Genomic DNA, 18,739 nt, shown 5'->3' on the forward strand with positions numbered 1-18,739 from the left:
TTTACCTCAATTCTCAATTTCTTCTTGATTATTGTCTGAACCTCCACCTTCCTCCTCTTTTCGTCTCTATAATTACCAAGTTGTATTTTCAGGCACTCTACAGCTCTCCCTCCCACCCTCACTTCCTGTCTCTCTGCGGAGTCCATTAGAGACCACCTCTATTGTGTTTCTCTAGATCACCTGGACGGAAAAAGCTGAATAGGAAAGAAACGTAGGATGGAAGAGATGGTGGGGGAGCTGAAAAGACTCCAGCTGGGACTATTTGTTTGGACCGGCCTACCTTTTCCATCTTTGCAACGTATCCCCCAAACTGTGTTAAAAATAAACTACAATTTCCTGCCTATCTGATAGCATCAAGGAAAACACAAGACAAACACCACCACCTCAACTCAAATAGGTACATCTCTGCACATTTGTTCCAAGTGTTAAGATGGACATACACAATGTAGCACAACTCCTGACTTGTCTTTAACAATATTCTACTCCAGTCTTGTCATTTAATTATTCAGTTTCTTTAGCTAAAACTCCAAGAGCTTTGGAAAACACACAGAGGCATTAGCATATTTCTTGTGATAAGAGTTGATGGTGCTTATTTCTATTAAAATGAAATTGGACTTCCTCTTTGCATTTGTATTAATTTTCATGTTTTAGAAGAGGGGTCTAGAAAACAAACATGAAACGGAGGAAGGTGCAGAAGGGAGGAAGACGTTCGTGAAAGGAGAGAAAAGCAGAAATGAAAGCTCCTCTCGCTCTTTGTTTTCCTGGCATTTTGGAAGCTTTGTTTCTCTTGCTCGCAGCTTTTCACTGTCCACCTGGGAAAACTGATTTATTAACTTTGAGACGTGTTATATAGCTTCCTATATGTTGGGTAAAAAGTCCATGGACTTTGTTGGGAGTGAAAATAAACTAAGAAATTCAATTTCTCAGTCATTCTTTGGGGGGGGGGGGGGGGGGGCTTGTTTTATATTTCATTAAACATAATGCCAAGTTATTTTCATAACAAAAGAACATCAATAGGCAAGTGCCAGAAATTTGTGCAAATTTGGGCAAGAGAATGTGTGAGTGTATATATGAGTGTGTGCTACCTGGCCAAGTAATCATTACGGATCAGTAGTAGATGCTGCATCAGGGACAGGAAGTGGCCCTCGGCCTTGGAGTCCTTCACAGTGTTGACCAAGATTTCAAATATGTCCCTCACATCATTGAAGCAAAAGCGTTAAGGCCCAACAGACACGATCAATAGAAGAATTTAACACAAATATGAGAGTCACATACACAACATCTAAAGAGATGACAGTCAACAACTGTGCACTGTTCTGCACCAACATCAGCTGCATTTTTTTTCCCCACCAGGCTATTGAGGCAAAACATTCAGGCGCACAGAAATGTCCTTGAAAGAAAAGCACATTTGTTATTTTAATTAAAAACAAATTGATCAGAAATGCTGTAAATAACAATGAATAATGAAACGAATCATTAATCACTTATCATTTTAAATGGAATATCTACATCTGCGTACAGAGCACTATTTTCAGCTGTATTCCAAAAGCACATTGTGTTACTAATCATTTTTTGGCCTTTTTGAGACTATAATCAAACCTACAAAGGCTGTCGCTGCAGACACTCAATTAGACATTTTTTGATTCTTTAATCAGCACAACAGTTTTCAGCTGCACCAACATAATTGCAAATGGGTTTTTTTTCTTATGGACAATTAGAAGCAATTTTCTAATAAACCTGCATTAGGGAACACAATGTGCCATTGGAATACAGCAGTTAAGGATGATGAAAATGGGTCTCTGTACACCTACGTAGCCATTCCATTAAAATTCATACGCGATTCGTTTAATGATTCCATTAACTGTCAGTACCAACATTTCTGATCAATTTAATGTTATTTAAGATATTTTCCCCCCTTCAAAAACAGAAACTGACATTTCTAAAGCACCCTAATCTTAATAACACTAGTGTATAGGATAGGATTCAATTTTAACACCCATTTAAGTTCTCTGACTTATTTGTTCACGTTTTCAAATGTCTGTACTGTAATATTCCTGTGTTTAATTCATACACTTAGCCCAGCACACTTCCTTCATTAGAACATTCTGTATGCACTGCGATGGTAACCCCTGGGAGACATCTGGTGTTGAAATTCAGAACGGCATGTCAAGAGCAGCAGGGAGAAGTACAGTGTACTTTGTAAAGTGTGAGGTTGAATTCTTTTCAAACTATCCACCCTGGACGCTACCCTCCTTAGAAAGGAAAAGAGGAAGCACTGTGAGAGGTAGATGATAAACATCCTGTGTTTTTAGAATGTGGTTCATTCAGATTATACCAAAATTGAAAAAAATAAAATGCAGATTTTCAAGCACTAAATCCTTAGGTCTAATGTTCCCACATGGTTAATGTTACTGCTCATGCATTAACAATCAAGTTCAGATACATTAATAGAAATGAATAGGTAATCAACTTCTTGTTGTGGTGTACCTTTCAGGCAGCCAACTAAGTGCCTAGTCATTTATAAAGAAAGAGTAGCAACAGAGCAAGGTTGGTAGGATGGCAGGATTGCCTTTTTTCCCCTTAAAATTAGATGTGCCTACAAACTGCCCTAGTGAGGACAAATAGAGGAATTTCTTGAATAAAGAAAAGCATAAAATACAATTTTAAAAAAATTTAAAAATACAATTGCTTACACATATACTGGTGGACTGGATGTAATTAAGAAAATGAAAGCAGGTGAAGGTTTTCACTTTCCAATGAAACTAATAAAACACTAAACTTGAAAATTACAAGGAGACCCAGATTTTATCATGCTGATCCTCTTTGTTTTGAAGGACAAAAAGCAAACATGACAGCTGCACAAAGGAACAATTTTGCCCATTGGAAGGATATTCCATTTCCATTCGGATGTCATCCAGACGTGCTTTGAGGTCCTCAGAATCATCTTCAGCCTGCTCATCAAACACTGTGAGTTGCACCTTCAGCTCTTCATTTTCTATCTTTCGCACCTCCTGCGGGGAAAGGAATAGGATGCAGGCGGAGAGATGAAAAATCATGATGGAGAATAGCAGGAGGAAAGTGACAGTCAAACATTTTTAGTTTGAATGCTTGTAGGAAAAGTTTTTACAGCATGTGTGTGTTAGCCCATCAGGGAGACAGAGGCATCAATATAGGGAGACACAAACATTAAAGCTGTGAAAATGTATGTTATTGCAAAGTCACCGTTGAAAGAAATCAAGTGGGTTTTCTGTACCTTCAGCTGATCTCTAAGACCCAGTCTTAGCAGTTCAGAGCGAATATGGATTCTGAAGTCCAGTTCTTCTGCACGGCTGATCAAGGCGTTTATTAACTGCATGCAGCCACTCTGCCAAAAACACATCACAAGTCAGTTTTATAGAGTATTTATACAGCATAACCCGCTTAAAAGTGCTGTCGATCAAAGACACCCGGGCTGGGTCATTTGCCAAACAAAAGCCCATGTGAGAACCTATAAGTGGTGAAATATGGGTACGCATTTGAATATGTACCTTAAGTGCAATGCTGGAGCTCCTCATTCCAGTAAGAAGTGGCTGAAACCTTTCAGTGTCCTGTTTCTCTGCCTCCTCTGTAATGGCCTCTAAAACACGCTCGTGACTGCAAAACAAACCAAAAAAAACAAACAATGATATACGTTATCATTATAAAGCTTCACTACATGGTACATTTTAAATCAATACATGAATACAACATTTATCCTTAAAAGAAAAGAATGGGGACTGAGAATGTCATTTCATTGAAACAGATGAAGAGAAATATGATGATAAGCAAGTACTGATGTCAGCAGAGCAGTTCATCACTGTCAGTTGGTCTAATACAAGTCTAATATCCAAACTAGAACAGTCCATTATCTTTGTGCATTCCACTTTTTTGAAACAGCATCTACATTTCACTAATACTTACAGGTTTTCAGGACGCTCCAAAATGGAGATGGCAGAAAGAAGCTTGACAGCGTCCACCATCATATGAGGCACTTTTGGGTTGATGGCTCTGGTTAGCAGAGGAATTCCCTCAGGTGACTCCAACATGGATTTCAGACCATGCTAAGCAGAAAAGGAAAGAGAGAAAGTAGACTGAGGTAAAGACTTCCATTTTTCAGATTATAGTCTTCATATCAGAATTTAGTCCAGATGAAATGTACTCGACTGCAACAACTATGGAAATTGTATACCAACGTCTTGCTTTGACAAAAGGGGTGGAACAATTTGACAAAAGCTGGCACTTTGAAAGCCATGCAAAAATAATACAAGTTACTGAATTGCTATCCATCTGGATATTATTACTACAGGCTGTTATTAGGGACAGCAACCACACAGGCAATGACATTTATTATGTCGGTACCCTTTAATACATTCAAACATTATTTTAGACCAATAATGTCATATTTATAACTAAATTATGCTTTGTTCTATTATTGAGTAATCTTCAATAAACCTTCATCGATCCTCAGCCAGACAACGCAAATTAGTTTGACCAAATTAAGCCAAATTTTAAAAATATATATATCCATTCGACATGTTATGTTTTCTCCAGAATTGGTTTTGACTTTACCTTTGTATTATTAGCAGGTGGATAAATATAAAATATATTCCAGAATCTGGAGAAGTTTCTATAAAATTTCTTTTTTCCTAGGATTACATACATTAGTAAACAACCTTCACTGTATTGAATTTAGAGTGCCCTCTGCTACAATGACAAAAGAAAATGGGCCATTAATTATTCTATAGTTATATTAATTCTGATATGAAACAAAGGATTAGGGATTTAGATGTAAGAAGTTTTCCTACCTTGTTGTTCATAAAGGCTTTAAGACAACGAATTATCTCATGTTGGCATTTCGTTCCAATTGGCCTGGTTGGTGAAAGACCAGAAAGACATTTCAAACACACTGCTAGAATATACAGTTGTTGTTGTTTTTTTGGTTTAAGTAACTTACGTGCATTCCTCTTCCTGGAGTTTTCTCAGCAGATTCAGAAGCAGAGCCAACCCTTCATCTCCAAAGTTCTGTACCCAACTGAAAGTGAAAGATATTTTCCCATACATTAAGAAAAATTGTCTGTCACAGCATGCATGAATTCATGGTTAGAACAAATCCAGAGGGTAAATCTATGTGCATAGTGAATATGAGCTTTTCCCCCTAAAAAGCACAGTACACTGTCCAGTACACTTTAAATCCTAGCCGACAGCATATATTGATAGCATATATTACAAAAGGCATGGGGTTTCATTTCTAAAACTTTATAGGTGCTTCAGTAAGAGAGAGAGAGCGCGCACGCGCGTGCGTGTGTGTATATAGAAGCTCCCCAGCAAAAAACACTGCTGTTTGAATGGATTTCTGGAGCAGCCAGTCTTGGATGAATTGGTAGTTGTTTGTAACCTAAACTATAGATGATTTTTCTCAATGGTGAATGAGTTTCAATCGAATGTAAAGATCCTTTAAAACCCCTTGCTAACCCACAGGCATCAATAAACCCAGTGCAAAGTCTCAGATGTAATTTGAGTAGATTTATGTGAAAATTAATATGAGTTTGAGTGTGATATTGATACTTTACACCAAATCCCCAAATTGCCAAGTATAAACTCTATAGAGATGCTACAAAATGTTTCTTAAGTAACAATTTGATTCAATGGCCATGGAAAAAGGAGCTGGCCATAGCTAAGAGTTAACTAAAGGTTGACATTTAGATTCAGGTGAAATTGTGCGTCAGTACAAAGACTAAAGATTTGACAATGCAAGGTAAAAAAAAAAAAATTTAATTAACCCAAGTATTTGCTTTCCCACAGCTGGGTGGCTTCCAAAATAGCAAGAGATAGATAGACTGGGAAATTGAAATGCACACAAATGTTTTAGATAACAGAAAATTGCTTGTGAGGTGAAGAAATAATGTTTATGCTTGCACAGCGAGTGAAAAAATGCTCTTCTGGATGTAGGCATACATGTTTGCTTGTCAATAACACAGAATAAGACTTCTTAAGGATAACTCCAGAAGATTTACTGCAAGATTTAAACCTTAGTGAGCTTCAAATTCTAAAAGCTAAAGTTGGAGTTCACAAAAACATGAAAAAGTGTAGCGTTACAAAACAAAGTTTTATGGACTACTAAAGCAAAAATCAACCAAGCATCAACTACCTTGCAAGCATGGTGGTAATTTTGTTATCGCTTGAGTACGCATAGCTGACAGTGGTGCTGACACAACCCACAAAGTTCTTATTATATCACTGTAAACTTACACTGATTCTATACTGAGCCTTGCTATATTATTGTAGTTAGTATAATTTATTTTAACCTGAAGCACAGAGCAACAGAAATGTGTGTGTGTGCGTGCATATTACCTAACAGGGTTGTTATTGAGTGAAACTCTTAGAGATTCAAGACAGCTCAGCAGCTGTGAATCTCGATAGTCTGCCTTTAACTCCTGGATGTACATCATGGCCGACTTGGAACTCTCCTTCTGGCTCTGACCCTAATCGACAAACACAAACAAACACAGCAGGCACGTAAACACAAAATCACTTAGTGTTCTGCATTTACATATTTCTTGTTACATGATATAATTGCTATTATTTCTACATGAAAGCACAACAGTAGAGCATCAAGGGCAAAAGTCAAGAGTAATTTGAAATTTTGATATGTGGGATTAAAGGGTACTGTGTGTAGGGTTTTTCTCCTAATAGGCTTATTTTACAGTTAAATGAACTGTATTAGCAGCCATCTGTGTATGATTATGTAGGGCCTTTGAGCACTTTGAGTTTGTGAACCCTTTGGAATTGCCAGGATTTAAAAGGAAGAAAAGACTATTAAATCATTTCTAAAGGTCTGGGTTTTCATAAATCCACTACATACTTCCAGATACATTTTCTGGAAGTTGTTTACTCTTGTTGTAAATGTGACACAGCAGCTAAAGGTCAATGGAGGTTCACTCATTTTTTCAGAGTTTGAGTTTGTTTAAACAACAACAGCAACATAACTATAACCATCCATCAATTTAATGTATGTAAACAGTAAATACATATTAGATTAGTTATTAATTTACTATTTATTAATGACTAATGTCCAAAATGCTTTGGAAAATGTATTCATTCTAGCCAAAGAGAAAAAAGAAAAAAAATAAGGACTTGCTTTAAACCGCCAGCACATTCGCTCTAGCACCCTGTACTTGCTATATTTTTTTAAGATATTTGAGGTACTGACAGCTTTAGATGTGTGGAGGTACTGGGAGACCATCTCTCGTTTGATCAAAATGTCTTTCTGTCTCAGAGGCTGCTGCTTTTCCTCATTGAGGTTCATATCCACCTAGAGTAAAAGACAGGAGTAAAGAAAAATAATCAAATGGAACAGAAATAAACATTGAGAGATTTAGCATAAAAATCAATTTGTGTACTCAAGCAATAAAAAAAATAAAATGCAGAAATATAATCCATATATTTGATTAATTACATTAGGGGAAATAACCATCTATTCAGAGTCAGCTGTAAGACAGAATTTCTTACTTGTTAAAAGAATTACTGGATGTAACTATTTAAAAACTTTTTCCTTTCAGGATTTCAATCGGTGCCATTTGCTTGTCCCAGGAGATCAGTTATTTGTTTTTTTTACATGTCTGTCAAATCCTACTTGCAGCAAGACAGAATAAACTTTTATGCAACTTCACAGTTCTTCTGACATTACAGCAAAGGAAATTTAAGGCTTAAGGGTAACTCCACATTAAGGGTGTTTAAACTGTGAGAAATTCAGTACTTTTGATTGGAATATGCCAAGTTTCTGTAGCTGCACAGGCAAGGTAACGAATATTATATGACACCTCAAAAGCCAAATCATTTATACACAAAAGTGTGTATAGACTCTTTTACTGTCTTTCTCACCAGCATCTGTTCAAACAGTTCCAGGACATATTCATCAGAATGATCATTCATCATGCCACTCTGAGCACTGATCTCATAGCTGGCAGCTGAAGAGTGTCGGTGACCTGGCGGTGGTCCAGGCTTCTCCTTCTCCTTTTTCCTCATGCTGGTGAAACGCTCCAACTGGATTAGCAAACAACATAACAGAGGAACATGACAGAGAGAAAAGTGGTAAGAGAAGAAAACTACAGAGAGTAACCACTGTTCTTATGTTAATGTTAGATATCAAACCATATGTAGTGTTAAAAACTCAAGGGACATTTCTCCCTAACTTTGATATTACATTGCCCCTTTCAGACATGTACCATTTTCCAAAGACCAGGCAGTAATTTTACTTTGTCTCAATCTAAACACAACCTTGACACTGTGCAATATCAGCCAGCCGCACAAGATGCAAAAATAAAGTAAAAATACTAAAACAAATTGTGAATGCAAGGGACACATAACTTGAAGGCAATCTTACTTAGCCTTAATGTTAACTTTAACTCACATCACCAACTATCTTACGTATTCCATGTCTGAAAAGGGAAATTCTTTACAAGAGCAGAAACCTTTTTAAAACTTGAGCTCAAAAGTGGTTTTGCCGCACAAAGTATGCTGTAAACAGAGCATACTCAAATTTTCCAGGAGTCTGGTATATCTCACTTTCTGGCTTTAATGACTTTGAGTGGTAAACATTCAGTATTAGCACAGAGTGTTATTTAATACATGAAAAAAAAAAAAAAAAAAAAAAAAAGCAAAGAACATGAGCTTCATCATGCATGTCAGCTTGGCACATAATACAGTGACCCTACATAGTGACTCAAAGAAAAATCTGGCATCCTAGCTGCGGGCACATGAAGGCATCACTAGTTTATGTGCCAAGCATTTCATGTTGTCAATGCGCATCTTGAGAAAATGCACATTTAACTTCAGTATAGCACAGGACAAGACACAGATACCAAACAAGTGTGTTATGGTGGGTTAGGCTTGTGACAGACAGTGAGGTGACATTAAATGCATAACAGTTTTATCTGACACACAAGTCAAGCACACGTTTGACAGTGACAAGCTGTAATAAACCTACCTCATCAGGAATCAGCCGTTTGAGTGTCTGTAGAAGAATGAATGAGGGGGAGAAAAATGGCAAAAAAGGGGGGAAGAAAAACCAACCAGATGGCAGGTAAAAGAAATGAAAAAGAGGAGGGAGGGGGAAAAAAATAAAGAACCCATTAGATAGAAATCAATGATGGGAAGAAGCAGCTCCAGGAAATCATCTACAGAATTCACAAGCAATTAAGAAAAACCCAGGAAAAAAAAAAAAGAAAAAAAAAAAGAAAGAAAATCTTAATCATTAGCTCTTTTCGCATCTACTCAAAGACCAATGCATCTAAATTAAAGACAGTCTAAGCTAAGGTAAGGAGGACATTTAGAAACATGCAGGTGATAGGCAGTCAATCATCAACAAAGGTGAAGCGTGTGTGTGTGTGTGTGTGTGTGTGTGTGTGTGTGTGTGTGTGTGTAGTCGATGAAGCCATACATAGGAAAAAGTAGCACATTTGTATTTTAGAAAGAAAGGGAAAAGTATCATCATGTCTCTGCCACTAGAGGTCAGGCTATACCCATTAATGTTTCTGTAGGAAATCAAAATAAGTGGACTATATAGCCCTGACAAGAGCTATGTATGAGTAAAACTGAATTGACATCAGTAAAATAAATCAAATATCAAACACTAAAAAGGCATAAAGAAGATTAATACTGATGACATTCTGGAAAGCATCAAAGTAACACAATTTCAATATTCAGCTCTTGATATCAAATTTCTGATTTAATATGTTGGGTTTTTTTGTTCTTTTACAAATTACAAAAAGCATTATGGACTTCCAATTGTTATGTTGCTAACCTACAACACATAAACGCTTACTTATGCCCGACTGATCCTACTTATCATTCAGTTTTGTTCTGAGCTAAAGGAGTCACAATGACCAACACAGAAAAGCTTAACCTTTATGAATTCGTTTAAGACGCACAAACAAAGAGCAAAGCAGGACAAATAAGAAGGCACATTGATTATGGGGAAGACAGTTAAGAAAAAAATGCTTCCGTTTTCACAGCTGCCATTAAATAACAGACCCTCAGCTCACGCACACAGGCACACACCATGAAGATGCCATAAAAGAAAGCTCGTACACATACAAACAAATGTTGTGGTGCTACAGTATTCCGCCCACAAAACGGAAATTTACAGCTGACAGGAGGCACAGTGGATTCTGGGTAATTGCATGGGAAACTGAACAGTAGTCAGGCAGAAAGCAACAGAGATACATGTGGGAGGGAGACACAAAAACCAAGCTTCAATTTGACAAACTGTAAGGTCCGCTTTACAAACCACATGTACAGTTAGGAAAATATGCAATGACAGACACAACAAACTACATTTTTTTGAGCCAGAAGAGTCATGAAGAGGTGGGCTGGACCAAAATAAACAAAAGCATCACTAAGTTGGAAACACTAAACTGTTTAATGAATGAGTAACAGTAACATCACACACTACGTCACAGCAATAGGACGCCTTTTAATAAGCAAGGCAAGTGTTAAGTGACAAAGACATACTACGAGTAATAGTGGATCTGAGTCATGACGTATTATAGAGCAAACGATTCAATTATTTACACAGCCCCACTAGTGCCTCACTAATCCTTAACATAACACCAAATTAATCAACAGAAAAGGCAATTCAATTAAAGAAAAACACATAATCACTAAGACAGTAACACTGACTGAAGTGTTTGCTGATGATGAACAAAATTTTAAATCAACAACCCAAATGACGGAAATATTAATATACCAACTTTGTGCTATTTTATTGCATTGTTACTGTAATACCTGTGGGTTTACCCTGCTGCCCAGACAAAACAACCAAAGCAAGGCATCTGGTTGGAAACTGTGACAGACATTTTCTACAAATTTGCAACATACAAAAAAATTATTAGATTATCAAGAATTAACAGAAAAATTTGTAATGAGAACTCCCTCTCACAGGGCACTAAAGTTTTTTTCCTCTAATGTAAATCAAAAAGCAAACTCAATGAAACTGCTTAATTATAATTTAAAGACCTCCCCTAAGCACAGGCTGCTAGTTAAATGAGCTGATTCATCTTATCATCCTACAGTGAGCATATTAGATGAAGTAGTACATTTTGGGTTTCCTCTTTTTGTAGTCTGGGTAAAGCATTAAGCTGCAAACACATCCCTAAGCAAGTTTTTGTAAACTGTCATAATATGGACACATGCTTTGGAAAAAAATATGAAAGAAAGCATGGCATTTAAGTCCTTTTGTTCAAGACACTTTATTCAACCCATCCTGTGAGTTATGTTTAATCAACAGTGATGACAGTTGCCAGCGAACTACCATGTGCAATTCCCCCAGTGTTGTTAACTCCCATCAAAAATCTGCAGCAAAAACAGCTAATTTTCTCAAATTCAGCTGATTAAATGGCGACTAGTGTGATCATAAATAACTATAAATTATATGGAGTAGGCTGAAAGAGGGAAAAACTTGAAAAACTTAGTGTATGGGTGTCTACATTTCTGATTACATGCGCAATCAAAAATGAAAACTCAACAGTTATAAGTGAGGAGAGATTTACAAACGCAAGACGTCAAGAGTGCTGCACTGATTGCTGATTTGCAATTTTAAGTCCAGAACAGACACTCTGTGATCCCTCAATGAAATGCCCTTTACAAAATGCCAACACAACTGCTTACAGTATATACATAGTAAAGGGCGCATATTATAGAGTCCTAAAGGCAGTGGCAAAAATAAAGGCATACAGCTTTTTCTGCGTGTCTGTCTCAGAGACCAGGCAACTGGAGAGAATCAAATCAGCAGATGCATTTTGCTTATGAAAGCAAAATAATGAGCCAGTCACACACTGTTGCCATTTCTGTGTATGTGTGTACCTGCCCATGCACATTTAAGGAGACACTGAGAGAGGTGAGAAAGATTATGTAGATCAGATGAAGAACAAAAACCAAGCAAATGCAGAATGAAGGAAAGCAGACTAGACACTTTTACTGATAAGTGAACAGTAGTGTCAGATGGCCACTCTGAATTAAGACAGTAGGTTAACTGAAAGATCAAGATGATATGGAAAAAAGTAGATTTTTTTGATAGGTTTTGCTAATGTGATATGGGCATGAGAATACCCTGTATTGTACTCGTGTCACTGGAAAAAAAAAAAAAAAAAAAAATACAGTAATCTTAACCTTAAGATTACTGTATACAGGCTATAGCTCAGGTGGCAGAGCAGGTCAGCCACAAATCAGAAGGTCGGTGGTTCGATCCCAGGCTACCTCCTGGCTGCATGCCAAGTATCCTTGGGCAAGATACTAACCCCATGTTTGCCTACTGGTGGTGGTCAGAGGGCCCGGTGGCGCCAGTGTTCGGCAGCCTCGCCTCTGTCAGTGCGCCCCAGGGCAGCTGTGGCTACAATGTAGCTTGCCATTGCCAGTGTGTGAATATGTGTGTGAATGGGTGAATGACTGAATGTAGTGTAAAGCGCTTTGGGGTCCTTAGCGACTGAGTAAAGCGCTATACAAATTCAGGCCATTTACCATTTATCAAGTTATTTTAGGGTCTTGGACTTGCCCTCTTTCAAGTCTCTCAAAAGAAGTTCTTTGAGTGTGAGCTTTGACAGGTCCGTTCAAGAACAGATACTTGTCCTGAAGCAAAACCAATTTTCTCATAGCTAGGTACTTTGAATCAGTTGCACTCAAAGGTGAATGCCATTCAGGTCATTATGAAGATTTGTATCAAAACTTTACTGGGCTTAATCAATTATCAATTCTGAACATAGGCATGTATATGAGAAGGATGCAACAACCATGCCGTCACATACTGGTTTCTAAAGTCCCATCCTGAAGCTACAAGATTTTTGCTGCAGCCATGTCAATTGCAAAAAAAATGTTTTTGAAAATGAATGTGACATGGAGGGGTCAGTCTGACTGTGAAACCACATGCTCATTGGCTCAGTGACTGAGGCCATAAGCTCAGCATGTTGTTTACAGAGTTCAAGACATTTTCCATAGTCTTGATAACCAAGTGGCAATTGAAAGACCAGCAGTACCTTCAATCTGACCATCTGACAAGTTCTACTCTAAGATGAAACTGTGTCATGCTCATGTTGTACTTTACATACAATTTACCTATTAAACATCAATCCACTTTTACTCAGGAATGGCATCCATCTAGTAGCACACAAAGTGTGCAAAAATGCAGGGTATGAATTCTCTGTGTATATGTGAATTGTGTAAGTTAGTTTCATTTAAATAAATCAGTTGAACAGCAAGTTATTTTTAATTCAACATCTACGCATGTAGGCGTGATGCCAGCATGGATCAAACTGAACTCAGGCAAACTGATTAGAATCTGTGAGGCACGTTACATTTTCTTATCAAACTAGAATTATAGCCACTAGTTGGTGCAGTATTCTGGAAGCGTTGAAAGCACTGGGGGGGGAAGGCTTTTGCAATTAAATATGTTTAAATCAATAGCCTAAGGATCTTAAACAGAAACTTAAGCTGGATTTACATAATTTTTGTTTTGTCAGCATGATTTACTTATCAGCGGTCACCAGCTACGGATCACTGTCAAGCCCTGCCTATTAGTGGATCACATTTTGATTTTTCTGATTGTGTCTCAGGCTTGTCTTTGAGTTTATGTAGTCCAACTAAATAGCTTTGCATAAAACATCTTGCCCTGTGCAAAAACGAAATCAGGACAGGCCAGGTACTTATCATGTTCCTGTATCTATATTCAATCTAACAAAAAGGCAAAAAATAAATATACTTAAGTAACTGTGGGGAAAGAACTGCAAAATAACATAAATACACCAAATAAATCACAAAAACATAATTCTACCAAAATATAACATACATGGTCACCACCGGTTTATTGCCGTCTGCCCTTTGAATGCACAATGCACTCACTAACACCACAGCAATCATTTTTGTCTCATGGCTTTATAGAAAGAGAAAAAGGAAATAGTCTGCATGTTAAGATGGATACAGCGGGTGTGTGTGTGTGTGTGTGTGTGTGTGTGTGTGTGTGTGTGTGTGTGTGTGTGTGTGTGGGGGGGGGGTTAAGTTGGGGTTTTTTTATCCATTCTAAATTGCAAAAGCAAATAGGAGCCCCCAAATATAATATTTTTACTAAACCTGTGAAGTTAAGTGTCTACAGCACCTTGTCAAATTGGATGTCAGCATTTTTAATGCTCCTAGTTGCCTCACTGACCAACAGACTCAAGATGCATTTAAGTGCACTGATGGGCTATGCGCAGAAGACATAATGATTCTATGTCAGTCCAAGTGGGGCATGTTTACTGCATGACTGCTCCTCATCCCTGCCCCACTGTGTTAATGGAGACACAAAACCCAACCACCCCAACCCACTTTCCACCAAGCAAGTAACAAGAATGTAAGTATTATTCAACATAGTTTTAATAAATGTTTAAAAACAGCCAGGACAATTCCATCTACTTAATTAGATACAGTTAACACTGCAACACAGAAAATAGCCTGTGAGATGGGGCTGTTAACGAGACATGCATTTGCCAAACCAACAATTATCTCAGTCCTTGCTTCAACGGCAATTACTCTGACATAAACACCAGACAAAATTTTAAAAATTTTAACCAACTTTTAAATATGAATAGGTTTTTTGTTGTTGTTGTTTCAGTATTCCTTGGTTCTAACCATTTACCTCTAATAAATTTTAATACACAGGGTTGTATCTTTGCCATTTTTTTCCCCCTATCAAAGTTATTTCTGTTGTATTTGTATTAGCGTCAAAGGCCTGATGGTCACAAAATGTCTTGCAGTAAGAAAATTAAACATATGGACTTGACCTTCAGGCCCTTATACAGTGAAACAGCATCAGATGGTTGAAGAGGAACCCACTCAACCAACAGTTTTCCAGCAGACAACTGCAACATTCCATACATCAATTGATAATTTGGGCTATATCTGGTGATTGGGGCTGGGCCATATTATACCGTTCACGGTAATACCGGTACAATGCTAGGCAACGATAAGAAAATGAAATATCGCGATAGAATATGGGTAAAACGCTCATGCGCAGTGCCGAAAAAGCACGGCGGTAACGGAGAATAAAAATGGGGAAAGCAGATTGTTGAGTGAAACAGATGAACCAGAATTAGTTTGTAAAAATGGTGCAATTTAACTGGTTTGGTGTTTGTCCGTCAGATATACAACAAAGCACATTTTTTTGTAGAACATGCAAGCGGGCTGTCGTTATTGCCGTATGTGTCGGACTAAGGTGCTCGTAAATCTGGGAGTAATCTGGATCCTAAACTCCGTACTTTAAGGTCCCGAAGTCAAACGAACATCACTGAGAGTTAAAAACTGTCTAAATTCTTCCATCTTTAATAAAACGATCAGCGTTGCTGCTTTACCAGGTGTAACTATGATGTTTAATATCCAGGCATTCATGGAAACAGAATTCATTACATTTAACGGAGTTAGAAGTTAGCGGAAGTTAGCTCGCTAGTTACCTAAGCATAATACAGCATGTTCTGACAGAGATTTCTGAAAAAAAAAAAATCAAACGTACAGCTCTGCTATCACTTCCAACATATATGAAGACAGGAAGCTACACAGCAGTGACATTTGTAGGGTTACTGAAGTTGGGCTAGCTGGTATTTAATGATGTGCTACGTGATCGCTAGCGACACAGCTATGTTAGCATAACAAACAGTGAAGCTGAAGGATGAACGCTAACACTTTTCCACTCGATAAAAGTTAACGTGAAGGTTCCTGATGGTTAGCGACAAATGCAATCGCATGGCAGGATGCTGTAAACGGACCAAACTTCAGTCAGGAGAACTGAGATAATCCATCCACAATACGAGGTTAGTCATTAAAATACTGCAACAACATGGGAATAGAGCAGCTGTGATAGAATACAGCATTAACGAATCAATGGTACGCAAGTGGAGGAAGAAAGAAGAATGAGTTGAATAAAGTTTGATTTATCTGACTGCTTTGTTGCCTTATAATCCCTTGCACCTTATTGTCGGAAAAATACATATGACTTTTTTTATTTGGCACACTGCAGTTTAATGTAGCAAAGCACCTCTTTTTAACTTCAGTGGATATTATACATGGTTATGCTCAGGATATGTCAGCCCATTTATACTGGAAATGCCTTTTGGTTAAAATTTCACAAAGGAATTTGCATTTGCACTGTTAAAAGTTCATATAGCTTTAATGCACATAAAAAACAGCTGCTTGTTTAAGTAAAATAAATGGATTGGGGTTTTTTTGCGCTAGTAAAGTTGTGGAGTTGTGTTTTGTCTCGCAGAAATTATATCGTCAGTTATATCGTTATCGCAAATTTTCAAATATATATCGTGATAAATATTTTTGGCCATATCGCCCTGCCCTACTGGTGATAAAACTCATACAGTTACAACTGAAATTATAATCCCATTGTTCTTAAGTCAATATTCCCAATAATTAACCCTAGTATTACTTCTGGGCAGTAGCATTGGCCTTTGAGTGCTCTTGCAAAAGAATTTAACTAAGCCAAACAAGTGCACATGAGGAAATACAAAGACAAAACACACATCAGCAGCCATACAAAGCTCTATGTAGGGTATAATGGGAGGAGGGGAGAATAAACAACTCATATTTACAAAAAAGATTAAACCTATAATTTAGAAAGGACAGAGATTTTAGAAATGCGTTTCACATAAAAAGTTATTTAAAGACAGAAACTCTGAGTCACAGATACTAATAGCACACAATTCAATGACCTCAGTGGGAGGAGGGTGGAGGTAGGCACTCTACATTCATATGGGTCAAAACAGAAACAAACCAAAAGCACTAACATAATACAATCAGCCCCTAAATACCAACTTTATCTTGATCACCCTGCAATATTAGCAGCAACCCCCACTTCCCCACCCCCCACCCACTGTCCTCACTTATAGCAAAGAAGCTTGAATGAGGCACTTCTTACCACATTTTAACACAGACAAAAAAAAAAAAAAAAGCCCCTGGTAAGATGTTAGTGCTTCAAGTAATAGTTATATCCAGACCAAGTCTCAAGTAATGCTCTGCCACACAGAGCATTTAAACTCATAACAAGAAAGGAATGTCAATTGGAACCCACAACAGCACCGCTAACACACAAACCCTAATTCACATATTGTTTACAAATCTCAAGCTATAATATTCATCTTATGACAAGAAGACAACTGTCAAACCTATAAAACCTACCTATACTACATTAGCTTACTTGGAGATATAGGACGTGATTTCCAAACAACTGATTTAATCTTTGAGATCCTATTTTAAATACAATACTTTTTATATGCCTGGGCATATTCTGGAAATTGTAGGTTCTGTGTAATTCTGTGCTATAACTCCATTTGATATTAATTTATCATGTTAGATATCCAAATTATATTCAAATGTCAAATGCACAATGCACAAACTGACAAACCTATAACTGACTACACTGTATGCAAAGGCCTGTACATTCCAATGTCCCTGTAAGAATGCAGTTGTGGTTCAGGTTGTGGTTGTTTGTTCCTAAAAACAAAAGGAGAAGACAATATTTCAAATTTCACATCATGTTGCAGTTTTTCATTAGCTTATATTGCCAGAAGGCACTTTTCAGAGACCATTTAGACATTTAGATCTAGCATGTCATCACTAGATGAATATATTATCTGCTTCGTTGTGTTATTAGACCAATTCAAATAAAAAAATAAAAATAAAAAATAAAAAAAATACCACACACACACACACACACACACACACACACACACACACACACACACACACACACACACACACACACACACAACCAACACTTTTTCAAGTAGGCCAGTGAGTTTTTCTCTTCTCCAGAACAGATGCTTCCATTTCCATGTGTTCCTTTAGCTCACGAGACACTGTTGACACATTGACAATGTTAGCATTATGCCAACTTCTCCAGACAGATGGCATATTTGTGCTTAGGGCTGTTCATTTCAGCTTGAGCAGAACTCCCAAGACAGCTAGGTTTTGCAACAGTTTGAACTAAGAGTTTCCTTTTACACTTTCTTTAAGTGGTGGATTGTCTGCACTGATGGTTAATCATGCTCCATGCAAGAACTAAATTTATTCGTCGTATTAACATCCTTGCTTTGATTTAGAACTTTTGATGTTCCTTATAAACTCCACCATCTGGCAGAAACAAACCAAGATCCCCTATGACAGATGTTTTATAAAGGACTTTTTAGGAAAAATGAGAGCGTATAAAATAGGGTTGTGCACGACTGACTAATCATTGCTACTGTCACTACTCTGTACCACACATACTAGTTGTTTAATCTATTTTTTCATTTTTATTTTAATTGATACCCAAGGCTGGTAAATAGTTGTCCTAATGTTATGCAGTTATCTGCCACCAGATGGAGCATCATTGGTGAGAAAAAGCCATAAATCTGTTATTCTCAGCCTGATTTTTTTTGTTAACTCCATTATTGCTAGTTCTCTTAAAGACAAAAAAATTAAAATTAATTAATTAATTAATTAATTAATAATAATAGCATGGTGGCACGGTGGTTAGCACTGTTGCCTCACAGCAAGAAGGTCCTGAGTTCAATTCCACCAATTCCACAGTCTTTCTGTGTGGAGTTTGCATGTTCTCCCCGTGTTTGCGTGGGTTCTCTCCAGGTACTCCGGCTTCCTCCCACCGTCCAAAGACATGCAGCTTGTGGGGATAGGTTAATTGGATAATCCAAATTGC

The 18,739-nt window shown here is 37.5% G+C and overlaps 1 protein-coding gene across 1 annotated transcript in view; it reads right to left on the reverse strand.

Moving 5' to 3' along the window:
* LOC146677717 (protein diaphanous homolog 1-like) overlaps window positions 1-18,739 on the reverse strand; it is a 71,771-nt gene that overhangs the window by 33,341 nt on the left and 19,691 nt on the right. Inside the window, exons 2-12 of the mRNA XM_085380063.1 lie at window positions 9,005-9,031; window positions 7,900-8,061; window positions 7,229-7,330; window positions 6,370-6,500; window positions 4,973-5,050; window positions 4,824-4,887; window positions 3,940-4,079; window positions 3,528-3,633; window positions 3,254-3,364; window positions 2,893-3,011; window positions 1,086-1,202 (exon numbers count right to left, since the gene is read on the reverse strand). Coding sequence (XP_085236189.1) covers window positions 1,086-1,202; window positions 2,893-3,011; window positions 3,254-3,364; window positions 3,528-3,633; window positions 3,940-4,079; window positions 4,824-4,887; window positions 4,973-5,050; window positions 6,370-6,500; window positions 7,229-7,330; window positions 7,900-8,061; window positions 9,005-9,031 — 1,157 coding nt within the window. The remainder of the gene's footprint in view (window positions 1-1,085; window positions 1,203-2,892; window positions 3,012-3,253; window positions 3,365-3,527; window positions 3,634-3,939; window positions 4,080-4,823; window positions 4,888-4,972; window positions 5,051-6,369; window positions 6,501-7,228; window positions 7,331-7,899; window positions 8,062-9,004; window positions 9,032-18,739) is intronic.

This window comes from Rhamphochromis longiceps, linkage group LG2, assembly GCF_057381845.1.
Source record: "Rhamphochromis longiceps isolate RC_006_pf linkage group LG2, R_longiceps_female_GT1.1, whole genome shotgun sequence".
In the NCBI taxonomy this organism is placed as follows: Eukaryota; Metazoa; Chordata; class Actinopteri; order Cichliformes; family Cichlidae; genus Rhamphochromis; species Rhamphochromis longiceps.